Source organism: Helicoverpa armigera, chromosome 10 (genome assembly GCF_030705265.1).
Source record: "Helicoverpa armigera isolate CAAS_96S chromosome 10, ASM3070526v1, whole genome shotgun sequence".
Classification (NCBI taxonomy): Eukaryota; Metazoa; Arthropoda; class Insecta; order Lepidoptera; family Noctuidae; genus Helicoverpa; species Helicoverpa armigera.
In genome coordinates, this window is record NC_087129.1 from 6,347,425 (window position 1) to 6,362,034 (window position 14,610).

General features: G+C 40.9%; 1 protein-coding gene across 1 annotated transcript in view; it reads left to right on the forward strand.

The window, feature by feature from the left end:
* Positions 1–14,610, forward strand: part of LOC110372271 (MAP kinase-activating death domain protein) — a 32,057-nt gene that overhangs the window by 13,681 nt on the left and 3,766 nt on the right. The window contains 25 exon segments of the mRNA XM_064036467.1: positions 595–721; positions 2,239–2,330; positions 2,677–2,730; positions 2,732–2,822; positions 3,200–3,358; positions 3,444–3,654; positions 3,770–3,871; positions 3,947–4,041; positions 4,377–4,562; positions 5,135–5,302; positions 5,843–5,977; positions 6,100–6,156; positions 6,592–6,795; positions 6,940–7,114; positions 7,419–7,660; positions 8,068–8,226; positions 8,363–8,630; positions 8,734–8,861; positions 9,556–9,681; positions 10,233–10,398; positions 10,646–10,983; positions 11,216–11,357; positions 11,771–11,898; positions 12,195–12,320; positions 12,649–12,690. Coding sequence (XP_063892537.1) covers positions 595–721; positions 2,239–2,330; positions 2,677–2,730; positions 2,732–2,822; positions 3,200–3,358; positions 3,444–3,654; positions 3,770–3,871; positions 3,947–4,041; positions 4,377–4,562; positions 5,135–5,302; positions 5,843–5,977; positions 6,100–6,156; positions 6,592–6,795; positions 6,940–7,114; positions 7,419–7,660; positions 8,068–8,226; positions 8,363–8,630; positions 8,734–8,861; positions 9,556–9,681; positions 10,233–10,398; positions 10,646–10,983; positions 11,216–11,357; positions 11,771–11,898; positions 12,195–12,320; positions 12,649–12,690 — 3,721 coding nt within the window.

A 14,610-nucleotide genomic window follows, 5' to 3' on the forward strand; every position in this document is an offset into this window, starting at 1 on the left:
GAGACTGTCATTTGAACATCTTTGGCAGTCGTTACGGGTAGTCAGAAGCCAGTAAGTCTGACAACCAGTCTTATCTAGGGGTATTGGGTTGTCCGGGTATTTACCCGGACAACCCAGATAGGCACCGCATATACAGATATATAGATATAGATATATAGATCATAGATAGATAGACATATATAGATGCCGCCTATAGGCAGATAGGCAGGCAGGTGATAGGACCCAGGTAGGCTGCGGAGGTCAGATAGGCAGTCGCTCCTTGTAAAACACTGGTACTCAGATGCATCCAATTAGACTGGAAGCCGACCCCAACATAAATGGGAAAAAGCTAGGCAGATGATGAGATTGCTATTCGAGACCTGAGTAACCAAAAGTTACAGTTTATCTGTCAGACTATCAGTAACCGGTGAAACTGACCATTAGTGTTTTGTTCCGCGTTTCTATAATACTGTTGTTTGGTAATCCGGGTCAAGGCTGACCCGTGTATGGAATATCGATATCCGCTTAGCAGTTAAGGCCTGATTGATTGACAAACATCCGTGTACTCAATCGTTAGTGAAGTTGACAGTTATATTTATGTAATATTTTTCCTAGAATGCCCGATGACATATGGCTTGTGGATCTCGATGCCACTAAATTGATCTGCCCATCGGGGACTGATCAAGATTTACCGCCATTACCCGAGCCAGAAGGGTCAGTCCTTAAGAACCATCTAAAACAGGTATTTATGAATTATATAATCTAATTTTATTTACACGTTTTTCTATGAATGTTTTCTTCAATGTCTACATAGTACATTTTCTCCTATCACCTAAACTTTTCTAATACTTTGCACTTGTGAGCGCATTTCTATCGATGTCGCTAAGCTGTTGTGACTATTCATTGTTATTGTTTTATGATGATGTCTCTAAATGTAATACACTATTCTTTAATACGTCTCAATATTACAAGGTCTTCGTCTCTAATTTAGAAAAAAAAATCGGAATGGAAATGACTCAATTTCAACATAAATAAAAAAACATCACTTATTTCAGAGCATGTTTGTGTTCTAAAACATCAAAATATTTTTTGGCATATAATAAAAATAAAATTGAAACGATATGCAATATTGTACTAATTTGTGTTTCAGTATGTTTGTGACACTTGTGTCGTTCGATCTATCACTAACACGCACTCACTTCTTCTTCACATTAGGCCGTGCAACTCATGTCCAGTGCCGGGAGTGGTGTAAATATCTATACTCTTTTTACATTGCACACTTTGACTTATTCACAACATATTTACTATATAATATTTATGTATGTGCCGATACAGTATTTTACAGCTAACTTGCACATGACACAGAAGTTAGTATGTATTTGTTATATAATTTATGAAATATTAAGTTATCTAATTAAGTTAAGGATCAGTTTTTCTTATCTTTTTCATTAGATCAGAATTTCCACTAGTACAGGCTGAAATCTACAATAATCACCCACTGCATTTCCACAGTTCTTCTCTTTATTCAAGAGTTCATTTTTGAATGAAACCCAACAAAATATCAAACGGTTACAATTGAAAAATAAATAGATAAGAAAAGCTGCTGAAAATAGAGGCACACATAAATATTCGACTGAAATACGTGTTACTGTCTATAATAAACACTGCTCACAAAAGTTCGAAATTCAAAATTCATTTCTGTTTCAAATCTAACATCACCTAGAATGGGCTGGTTGTTTTAACACGCTACAGATTATACTTTATCTATTTTTCCCGACCAGATAATAGTCTATGTAGCACCGACTCGCACTTGTCCGGTTTTTTAGACTGTAACACTGTTTCAGCGTGTGTTGTGTTCGTGTGCGGCATGTTTTGTCTGACTTGTTGTGATTGTGCTAACGCCGATTGTGAAACAATGCAGCTTCTAATAAATACACATTATCTTTATCTATCTATAACGTAGTGTTTGAATGATAAAACAAAAAAGCTAAATTGTAGGTATGATACAATTTGAAATACGAGTAGATGAACTGCAAATTAATGAACATGATTTTTGGTTTGTGCTACTTAACAAACGAGATTATGCTTAGATTTCGAACACTAACAATTTTGAACTAATCTGCTATTTATTACAGCCCACAAGTTTTTGAGGCGGCATTTGCTTTTTAATTTATTTTAACTATTGTACAGAATATGAGTGATTTTGTTTGATATGGTAAAGTTATTCGCAGTTGATCTGACGGATATATTTCTCGACAGGCCCTCAACAGCTTGACTAGTAGTACGGCTGAACAGGCAGCCGCCCCCCTCTTACCTTCAAGACGAGACAGCGTGGGCGGGGCCACACTCAAGTAAGTTATATTTAAGTACTTACCCTCTTTCTTCGTTATTTTAGAATATTATGAATACCCTTTGATCAATTTATTTTACGTCATCTGTCTCCATCACTGTCATGTTAAAACGTTACTAGACTAGCTAAGGTTGCTTACCAAATGCAATTAAAATAAATTGTCTGCGTCTGACATAACCTCCATATAAATTATGTACCTACTCTAATTACAACACAATGCATGGCTAGGTTATGGAAATCTGCAGTTGGTCTAAGGAGTTTGAAATACCTTTCTATTGTTGAGGTCTTGGCTAGTTGTTTACCCATATAAAGTCTAAAAATTCTTCATTCTAATATGACTTGTCCAGGGTCCAACCCGCCTCGTACCGTTACGGCGACGGTGCTCAGTCAGCGCCGCACAGCACGCCGGATACACTCCCTCGCCTCCAGCCCTTACCCGCTCATATACGGACATGATGTCGACTCTGTTGATGTCGCTACTAGAGTCGCTATGGTAAGCTTTAATTTGTCCCACTGCTGGGCAAAGGCCTCCCCATTTTGTCTTCACACCTCTCGATCTTCATAAATCAGGGTTGTAGGCTTCCAGGTCTTCCCGCCATCTCTTTCAGGGCCTACATCGCCTGCGGTGGCCATCTTGTGGTAACGACTGGGTGACGATGTTAACCCATCTGTAATAAGTAGTAATTTTTTTTTCGTGTCCAAAATGTTTGTAATTGCGTTAACAAAGTTGACATGTAACCCCATTATAACCTTGACGTCTCGGAAGTAGGCCTACATAGGCGGACATAACACAAAAACACTCAATTTTCATTAGATATACATAAGATCTTAAATTAAGAGGGCTATTTTAAAGATAAAATGTCTTTACAGGTCCGATTTTTCAATTCTCAAAACATCCTGGCGAACTTTATGGAGCATACTCGGACGTTACGTCTATACCCGAGGCCAGTCGTGGCCTTCCAGATCAACAGCTTTCTTCGTTCGCGACCTAGAACCACATCCTTTTTGAATAAATTTGCTAGAACACAGGTAAGTTGACCACAAAGTTACTTGAAATATACTAATACATAGATTCATAAAAAATTACTTTAATTTTTTTCTCGTATTTCTCTAGGCAGTAGAATTCTTAGCGGAGTGGTCGCTAACTCCGGGCAACGTGGCATTCCTTCGGGTTCAAACAGGGTTGTTCGACCCGCGGCAAGTCGGTGACAAACCCAAGTGGTTTGCGGAACAACTGCAGCCCATCCGCTTTCCAGTGTGGGATGACGGTAGCTCCCTGAATGGTGCACTTCGACAATTACAGCGACAGGAAAATCAACCCACAGGTTGGTGACACCTGCCTTTTGAAATTACATGACATTAAAACACACCCTTAAGTTCTCCATCGAGCAGCCAGTTGCCAAATAGTTAAAATGTTTAATTTCCAATCTTTATTTTTAGACGAGAGTGGATCGGACTCTGAGGCTGCGGAAAGTACGAGTTCGTCATACTCATCATTGAGTGACTTCGTGTCAGAAATGGCTTCATCTGACTTGTCACCAGGTAAACCACTTTCAGTAGCGATTTATTTATTTCAATCTTAACATGTATTTTATATATTTTCGCTATGTATTGTAGGTGGAAACCCGCATCAGCAGCACGTCATTGGAGAGACTTACAGCGCTGTGGTGCAAGTTCCGATGACTCTTTCATCGTCTTTAGATCCCAAAACGGTAAAAAATTCAAGTACTATTACAAAAACTTCGTTTGCAGGTTATAAATGATATAGAGGAGAATGAGGAATATAAATGAATGATTGACGGGAAAAGTCTCTTTTTGTTTGTCAGAAGACGGATTTAAAGAGCTCCCTTTTCGATCAATAAAGTTGTGCTTGACCGAATAGGGTTGAATATTGAAAATAATGCAAAGATTCTTAGCGACACTCTATATTATTGTAGGCCTAGGGCCCGCCTAAGGACTACTATTCCCTAAGAACTACCATAGTAATTCTGCCACTTCTCATACCCACGTCTAAATACATTCATTTACCCCTTTTTACCGACATCAGGTATACAGCCCCCCATCATCGCTAATGTTCGGTAACGTGGACGAAGCCCCGGACCGGGAGCCGGGTCGTGCGTCCACGTCACCATCCGCGTCCAGCTCCGACCACTCCGACTTGTCGGACGACGAGCCCGCCGGTGACGTCATCGCGGAGCCTGACGCCGCGCATGCGCCGCCTGTTAAAAAGAGCGTGAGTTTTGAATTTGGAATAGTGTCGGTTTCGTTTAGTTAAATTGTGGAGTCTTTGAAATGAGCACCGTCACTTGTAACTCAATTTAGTATTTACAATATAGTGCTTAAAGTCACAAAGAAATAATTGCAAAATGGCGGATATCAGAAGAGATAATTTTTATAAGGACAGTGCTGATGGAGAAAAATGCTCTTCTTTACGTTCCCTTACATGTGCGCTAGCAGTTGACTTCAGTAGTGAAGGTATCTGTAGGATATTAATAGAATAGTTTATAGTTTATAGTAAATAGATATCAATAGTACCTAAGCTAAATTAGGAACTATTCTTCGATATCACATCACTGATGTTAGAAATCACCCTAGTTAAAATAGCACGTCCACTGAAACACCGACAACGGCAGCTTCGATTCAAATCCAAAAAGGAATTATGTTAGATCAAAAAAATAATCATAAAAACTACAATCGTTAGAAGCTTCAGTACGGTCGTTAGCACCTAGATTAGAAACTTTCATTAGGAAAAGTAAACTAAATTAGAAGCTAGAAATCACCGTAGCTAACACCGCCCCTTATTAGGACACGGACAGCGGCAGCTTCGGTCGCGAGTCGGACTCGAATTCGACGACGACGAAGACGGTGGTGAGCCGGCAGCGAGCCGCCGACAGCGCGTCCACCAGCGACTCCGAGCGAGCCCTCACGCCCTCGCACCACTCGCACCGCGACCTGCCGCCTCCGCACGCTAAAGTACGCACCTAGCTACACTGTACTTGATGATCCTTTACGATAGTATAATCATCGGCCAGGATATTGAGCCCTGACCTTCACCTGCGCAGAAGTGATTTATCGGTTTATTGCCTTAAGTGTACAGTGCGCAAAGCGATCCCCACTCTTCCGCCGAGAGCTCATTATCCGTGCCAATAACTATAACTAGCTTCATACGCACAAATTAAAATATTTCACACAAGCTCCAAAAAGACACACTCAATTCAGTTGGTATACCATGAAAAAATAAGACATCTTAAATTTAAATCTAAGAAAATGTATTACAGGATAAATTCGTAACCACTTTATTTGAGTTTTTGCTTTGTAACAGAAGATATCTTTCGCCGCACCTACATTCACTTCACAAGTACCAGTACCAATACTTAGCTCGAGGGCCGGATCTGCCCCCGAACAATTAACATATTCTTTAAAAATAAAACTACTTACAGGTTTTTCTTTGACTTTGTAAATGAAGTGGACCATTATGACCTTTAGGAAACAAACAATATTTTCACATTTTAGAGCGTAAGTAGCGGTGTATCGCGACAAGCGTCACAATCATCCCTCTTGGAGCAATTTGCCGCACAAGCGAAAGAGTTGGTGAGAGAGACCACACGGCAAAGCAGCCAGGAAGGACTTCTCGCACACATGGATAAGGTAACGCAAAAACATAGAAAACATTCACTATTTAATGTACCTTTTTGTTTATTAATTTCTGTGTTTATTAACGTTTATAATTTATTTATGAATATATGTGTTACTTACTCAAACCAATAAAGAAGAAAGGAAAAGTAGCAGATGGAGAGGATAAGAAAATATTTGCGCCATTCGGTCAGGTACAGATCACCGTGAGGAGATAAACATACAACAACTTGTAGAAGCTGCATAGCATACACACTTTGTAGTCAGTAATATCTAGTAGCTTAGCCGGCCATTAAAACTGTACTCAAAATTGCAGAACGCTAGTGAGAATAAGTCACGTCATTTATTAAATCCATTGCCTAGAATACTCCCTTATTCATAAACTAAAAACCTGAGCTTGATTTGAGCTAGAAGTCGCTAACCGAATCTATTTTATAGCATAGTGTGACAAGTTATCGAACACACTATTTACTTACAGTACAAGAAAAACTGCTTGCTCATTCTATCATTGATACTTCTGATTCAACTACAAATTTTTATTTATAGCTGAATTTCTTACCTTATTTGACAACAAGTTACACCCTTATAGTAAAGGAACATTTCTTAAATTTAATTTTGATTTTCCACAGCTAACATTGCACGCGAAAAAGGCGGCAGAGGAAGCTTCGAAGAGTATGCATGAGGCTTCAAAATCTGCGTTAGAAGCGAGTAAGACGGCCACGGCCGTCAGTAAGAACACTTTCGAAGACCTCACGTATGTCGGCAAGTCTACGTTGGGAGACCTTACTAAGAGTGCGAAGGAGGCTGCCGCTAAAAAAGGATTGTTGATGAAGGTTGGAACTCCATTTTTTTACAACTTAAATTATGTGCTAAAAAGGTTGTAAACTTTTAAGCCTTTTCTGAATCACGTTTTATTATCAAGCTATGGAACACCACAAATGGTTTGTTTGAATAAACTTTTTATGTTTTTTCAACAGGGCGAAAGTCAAGACTCGAACGGTAGCGCGAGTGCTCGCCGTGACTCCACAGCACTACAGACTACCAACTTGCTGACCGCTACGCATCGAGACTTCTTCTCTAACATTAGTTCTGATCTCAACGGCTTGGCTGCTTCCACTTCTAGCATGTTTAGCGACTTCTTTGGGAATAAAGGTAAGAAAATCAAGAATTATTACCTAAATGATAATGAGTAATATACAGTTCTTAAAATTCTGCTTATATTTTGTTTAATTAACGGCGTCCAAGCCAATTTTCAGCCATGGCGGCTGTTCTAATATAAGCGCAGGACATATTATAGTGCACAAGCATTTGCGCAACACAGGTGCACTCACTATTCCTTCACTCGCATGGCCCAATGAGACGGCTACATTAACGTTCACTCCCTATTTGTATACCTACAATCTCCATTGTCAAGAAGATCATTCTACTCCGCTACATAAATGATCCCATTCACCAGGCACCAAGCAACCAAAACCAGGGGAACAGGGTCGTGGTCCCGTCGGAACAGGTGGGGCGGGTGGGGCGAGCGGGGCGACTGGGGGCGCAGCACTAGGGGCGTCGTTCGGTCCGTTCTCGCAAGGAGCCCGAGGTTTGGTGGCGCGGTCGCCGCTCATCCGCCACGCGCCGCCTGCGCCTCCCCCGGCACCGCCGCACTCTAGGCCTTCCGCCAACACTGAGAACCAGGCCTTCCTTAATGATGTACGTATTGCATAATCACCGTCTTTCAGGCCCAACTTCACCGACAGCATTAATATTACGACGTATATTTTTCATAGAACAACTTTTTACTTACGTATTAAAGTTACTTTACGAGAACTTACTGTTTTTATGTAAACACAATTATGTCGGTAACACATAATTTTCCAAGTAACAATTATCGTACAGTAAACGACTTATAGGACGCAATGTCTTATAGGAATCTACTAATTGGACTTCATATCCTGGAAGAATCCTATACGAAGAATCAAATAGACTCATTAGTCAAGATCACTAATCCCATAGCGGAATCTCCTAAGATCTAACTTAGCAGTACTTCTAATCCTATTGCTTATTTTTGAAGACAGAATACTGCTTACCTTACTTCAATGAACAATGGGGTATTACAGTTGGTTCAACACGTCCTTGAAGGCGAGGGCGTAGGGTGGCTGAAGTTAAACCGCCTCAAGAAGTTGATGGAGGACGAGTCTTACAGGAACATGGTGCTCAGCAAACTGAACAGGAACTTTAATAGGAAGGCTACTCCCAACGACAAAGTCGATGATGTGGTAAGTTTATCATAACTGCAAAAAAAATAAAATTTCTTTTTAAGCTTCTTCTTCGAATAATATGTGTTACAAACCTCCAAAGCAAAGCCGAAGGTTTTGCGACCAAAGAGTCTTAATATACACCAATTTTCCTTAGTTCGTGAGCAAGCCAGTCTGGAAAGGCATGCTAAAAGTGCTACAGGCAGTTGTCCACGGTCTCGAGCACACATACTCGAACTTCGGCCTCGGCGGCATGGCCTCAGTGTTCCAACTAGCTGAGATGGCACACACACACTATTGGAGCAAGGAGATCGCAGGCCTAGAACATGGGGGCATGGCTGGCTCCGCTCTTATGGACCACTATGGACGACAAGACCTGGAAACCCCATCTTCCTCGCCATCATCAAGGAAAAGCTCACAGTCGGGTTCGTTCCAAAATTATCAGATTTTATACTTCCGTCACTAAACCTGTTATATTATCTCTGGTCCTTTTATCCCCAAAGTAATTTCGTGTCTTGTTGTTATTAGATGTCCCGGTGGTAAACTATCCTGAAATGGATTCTTCTGAAGCGCAGAGTACTACAGAAATGTTTAAAGATATGCTGAACCAAAAGAGGAATTTACTTTTCAGTAAATTGACGTCGTTTGACTCAGATGTAAGTGTTGAATCGATGTTGGTGTCTTAATAAGTGTTGCTAAACTGTTGCATGTTCTTGTCGCTCTCAACTTAACTATGTGACAACTATATCTATCTATTTGCATAAAAAGAGGAAATAACAACTCTTCAGCATGTCAGCAGTCAATGGTGTTATATAAAATCCCTTTGGTACTTATGTTTAATTTAAAATTATAAACTTAACATTGTTTATACTTAGAGCGATGGTGTGTTGCTATACTTCTATTTTCAGCTCCAGTGTTACTTCATACAGAATATACATTTATTTATTATCTAAATATTTGATACACTTACACGATTATCTCAATATTATTTTCTTGTACCAAACTGGTCTTTAACTGACTTAAATGAGCAAGGTATGTTACTTCCAGCATGATTGTCATATGTATACTAAAATACTATATTTATGTCGTAGAATAATGTAAATACAAATTGTTAGTAAATATTAAGCTAGTCTGTTGGAGTTGTAAGTAAAACGTAACATGTTTCTCGTCACCTCACTTCTAATCAAACAGCAGAATTGGCCCAAATTATTCTTTCCGCACGATATTTTTGCGAGTAATCGAAGTCAATTCAATTATCGAGTCCTTCTTGCTCGAGTTAGTCGGCAGCTGTTGATTAGTGTGCGTGTGACATGCGACATGGTACAGGCGGGTTGTTTGTGTGCGTGGCAGGCCCCTCCCTCGTCGGACTGCTCGGCCGACGAGAGCGGCTCGATCACCACCAACCGAGCCAATATCTACGACCATCGCGCCTCTTTTAAGTCCAACCTCTCTGACACTGACGTCATGTTCCTCAATGTAAGTCCTAGAGCGATTTGTAGTGACCCGTCTTACACGCTTACTGAGCTTCAATACAGCTAACAAATAGCCGAAATATTGGAACATTTTACTCGAAATTTAATAAAACGGCTATCAAAGCTGCAGTATTTAGATTTGCATGATACGTGTCTATTAAAAGTATAATAAGTTGGTAGACATTTCGTATTTCTCGAACCCTAACTCAGACTTCTAGTCAGTTTACTTAGCAATTAGTAGATTTCATTTTCTGATATTTGGATTTTAGATACAGAAATTTACAGCTGAATTTCTTGCAGTAGGCTCCTAAAAAGGGTATCAGATGAAAATTTATAGACCATTCAGAAACTTTAGTGTTTCTACGCTGCGGAATGTTGAGAGTGCCAACGTTAGAAAAATGCGGCTAAACGACAAACGTTCTATAATACGACATTCATAATTATCCCCATCGAATAGAGATTTGACGGACATGTTTTAAATCAATGCATGCATTTTTTTACGAATATATTAAGTAGGAGTTTTATCGAAAGCTATAAGATTGTGGTGTGATATAGGTGAACCGTGGCACGAGTGGGCAGGCGTCAGGCAAGCCCCGCGCGGCTAGCGTGTTCTCGTCCAAGTCATCCGTGAGCGGCTACCGGCCGCCCGTCGGGGTGCCCGTCACCTCGCCCATCACGTCGCCCGATACTACCCGCACATACCTCTACCAGGGACTTATTGGTAAATCCACATTATCTATTAATTTTACCGATAAGTAAGAATAAATATGATGGAATAAATTTTATGTCTTCATATCGAAACTGAATTATCAGCTAAATGTGACTTCCTCGCACAGTCCCCCAATTTAACTTGAATCTCGTTATCGTTAAATATAAATTTTAAATAGACCTAAATTCTTCAAATTGTTTCTCGAAAATAAGTTAGTATATGAAAATATTAGTTCTTATAATGATCTTCTTCATTCAAGGCAAAGAAAGATCAAATCTCTGGGACCAAATGCAATTCTGGGAGGACGCGTTCTTAGACGCGGTCAGCCAAGAACGCGACATGATCGGCATGGACCAGGGCGCTAACGAGATGATGGAACGCTACAAATGTTTGAGTGAAACGGAACGCAAGAGACTCGAACATGAGGAAGATCGACTTCTGTCAACCGCACTTTATAATCTTACGGCAGCAATGGTATTGTTAGGCGTGGTGCCTGATACCGTGCGCGGGAAAGTGCGCCGTCTACTCGCAAAGAGTCACATTGGACTCGTATACAGCCAGGAGGTTAATCATCTGCTCGACGTCGTGCATACACTGGTGAGTATGTTTTACTGTTATTCTTTAGGATTTTAAGGCAAATAGGTATGGCATAAACAATTTTGAAAATTGCTCTCAGTTATTGCTCAGCCTGAGTGCATAGATATTCATTTTCAATTTTCAATAACAACCATATTCTGTCAGTTACCGAGTACTGGCAATAAACATATCGATTCACCAAAATTTGAAATAGGAACGCACACATTGTAGATGTTTTTTTACAATGCTATAGCACGGCAACGACATCGAACTGAAGCCGCTGGGGTCGCGGCTGCTGCGGCGCGCGTCGTTCACGGTGCACGAGGGCGACGCCGCCGGCGAGCTGCGCTTCATGGAGGTGCGGGACGACGGACTCATACTGCGCTCCACGCAAGGTAACTACCGTCGTGGGAACAGTTCACATTCAAGTCCCCCCGAAATGGCCTGTTGGGGCTGTGGGATAGTTCGAAAGAGTTACTGCGGCCCTAGTACATAAAAGGCCTACGAAGGAACAAGATGGTCAGAAGTCACATGGGGTAAAATTATTTGACGTGAACTGTAAGTCTTTACGGTAGCAGTGCGGTTCAGGAACAGTTGTCGTAACTCTCAACTGCTCGTTATTGTGAGGTGACCTCAGAAGTACCGAATATACAATACAGCCTACTTCATATCTAAATGATGCCTTCGTTTAAAAAAAAACCCTGCCTATTCAAGGTTCTGTAATAATATTTTTTCTTTTTAAAACTAGCTGCATTTGAATATCATTATTAAGAATACATATGCCAACAGATAAATACTTCGTTTTCAGGTACCATCGTGGAGAGATGGTGGTATGAGAGGCTGGTCAACATGACCTACAGTCCGAAGATACGAGTCTTGTGCCTTTGGAGGAAGAACGGCGGTCAGACGCAGCTACATAAGTACTACACCAAGAAGGTATGTGAATCTATACCTACATAGGTATATATGTAATTTGAAGAGATTTATTACAAAGTATTATAGAGTTAAACTTCATCGCTTCTCAACATCATCAATCTCAGCATCAATGAAGTATGATGGCCATCATACATTATGAAATGTAGATACCTATAAAGAAATCGCCCATTTTTTCGGTGGGTGGTACACTATATTAAATAACTCTACCAGTAAACATTATGAAATACATATATGTGTCTAAAGCAAGGACCCATTATTTTACATGTTCTAACATAGAACGAACGTTATATTTGCAGTGCAAAGCGTTGTACTACTGCATCAAAGAAGCGATGGAGAAGAGCGGTCGGCGACAGGACGCGGCCGAGTTAGGCGGCGAGTTCCCCATACAGGACTGCGCCACCGGGGAGGGCGGACTTATACAGGTGACGTCACTATATAGATGATAACACACGTTTTTAATCAAGAAATATGTACATAATATATACCTAGTCAATAAAATAGAGATTTTATTGTTTCTTTGTAAAAATTCTAGCTCCTTTACAAAAAGGTGCTTAGTCAGTACCCTTAACAAGTTAACGACCGACGGTTTTGATCACATTAATTAAGAGGATATTCTGTTGTTGATACGTTTAAATGAAATCAACGCCAAATAACAGCCAATGTCAACCAACTTCTTAAGTATAAGGGGACGAAGTAAAACTCTTCAATATATTAAAAATCTGTATTTTTATAATAATTTTTGATTACAAGGTGTGCATGGAAGGCGTCGGGCTTCTGTTCCACCACAGCAAGGTACGTATCTACGCTTTTTGTGTGTCCGTCTCTTTTTGTCAGCTTATTTATGTTATTCATACAATAAGTCAATGATAATGTACCAAAACCTCCGAGTCGGAGTATTTGCAACTAGTTTTGGTATTATCATGTTCGTTCGACCAGGTAAGATATTTGTCAGTGTGTATGCTTGAATTGGGAAGTGTCGATACAACTGAGTGATTACGACATAGAGTGTTGTACAAGCCGCTGTACGACAGTCTATAGTACATCAGCGTGCGCCAATGCTTCATTGTATCAATATTGTATCGGTGCCGTTAGCGCGTTGTTTATCGTACCTTATTATGAAGCTTCTCTATCCAACAAGACAAGTTTACCTTCTAGTATTATACAGGCACAGAACGAGTTAATAGTAGAATTAATATTTACTAAAAGTATCGTAAAAGAACTTAATCCATCATTTTTCAGTCGATGTCCCACATAATTATGCCTAGTTTTAAAGTTCTCATCCTCATAAAACTTATCCGAACGCAAGGACCACTCAAACTTTCCTATTTGAATTTCACTTCGTTTTTTTCTCTGAATATTTTTTCTCATAATATATTTATATAATATCTCTATTTTATTTGAAATTCAGGTGATTTTGCATTTACTAATTCCGTATTATTGTCGACAAAGCTTAGGTCTAATTAAGACCCAGTATTTTTGCCCTTAAATATCCTTATCTACTATTCGATGTAATAGTTTAGATTATTTTTTTACATTTAAGAGTTCCCGTTGTCCATCTGATATACGTTCTATACGTCCATACGACTTGTGCATGTGCTATTTGTCTGCAACACCCGTACATCGCTGGAGTGTGGGCCGGCGTCGCTCCGCTAGGAACTTTTGAGATGGTCCTTGACACGCGCTCGGCCTCAACTAATCTCATGTTTTTGTCTGTTCTACTCTCTCCGGACACCGAACACGCGCCGCTGCGCAAAAGGATTTCGAGGTACACAGTGGTTCATTCATAGTAATGGCTGGCTCTTACGATGATCGACACGACCTTTATGACCTTAAACATTTAGTCACGGTCACGTGAGAATCGCATCTAGCGATGATCGTTCGAGGTCGTAGGGCTTTACTTGTAGTTTTGAGGCTTACAGATTGTTTTTAGCCGTTGTTAGCGTTGTATTAGTTCTCCCGAGTGCGGCGAGCGCCGAAGCGCTGTCGTGCATGCACATAGACGCCCTTTGTTTATTATCTGTTTATATTAACGCACCCGACAGCTTGCATTCGTATCGTGGATCGTCCGGCGAGCGGTCTCGATCTTTCGCTCTCGCACATTGTGTCGAGATTTAGTTCGTTCGTCCCCTATCACCCGGAACCATAGCGAGCGTCCCGTCAGCGCTAAAGCTTAACGGACGCGAGTCACGAGGTCAGTCGTAGAGCATTCGCCATCTCACAAGTTCCGGTGCGGCCCGGGCTGCCTGCACCCGCACCCGCCCGCACCCGCCGCACCCGCCGCACCCGCCCGCACCCGCCCGCACCCGCACCCGCCCTCACCGCACCTGACCTCGCACCGCACTCCCGCCGCCTCCCGACCCTCGCTCTGCTCGATGTCTCTACCTGCAGGAACTTACTCAAGCCACTTCCATTCCGCATTACTAGATTGTCACGCCATGTTTGTGCTCCAGATTAGCTGCGGGACAATTTAGTAATAAGGAATCGATGAAGATGCATGCGTTAGTATTTTACGACCAATATATGTATACGATACACTAACCGTTTGGTAGACGAAGTCAGGTTTAATTATCGACGTTAGTGTATTGGTCTCCAATCCGCGTATTGCATGGATGCGCGCATGTTTTGTTTTTCCTTTGAAGATGTTTCTTGAACGATTAAACAATGTATCCTACAAATCCAAAGGAAAAGCATATGCTTCTTTATTTTATCGAG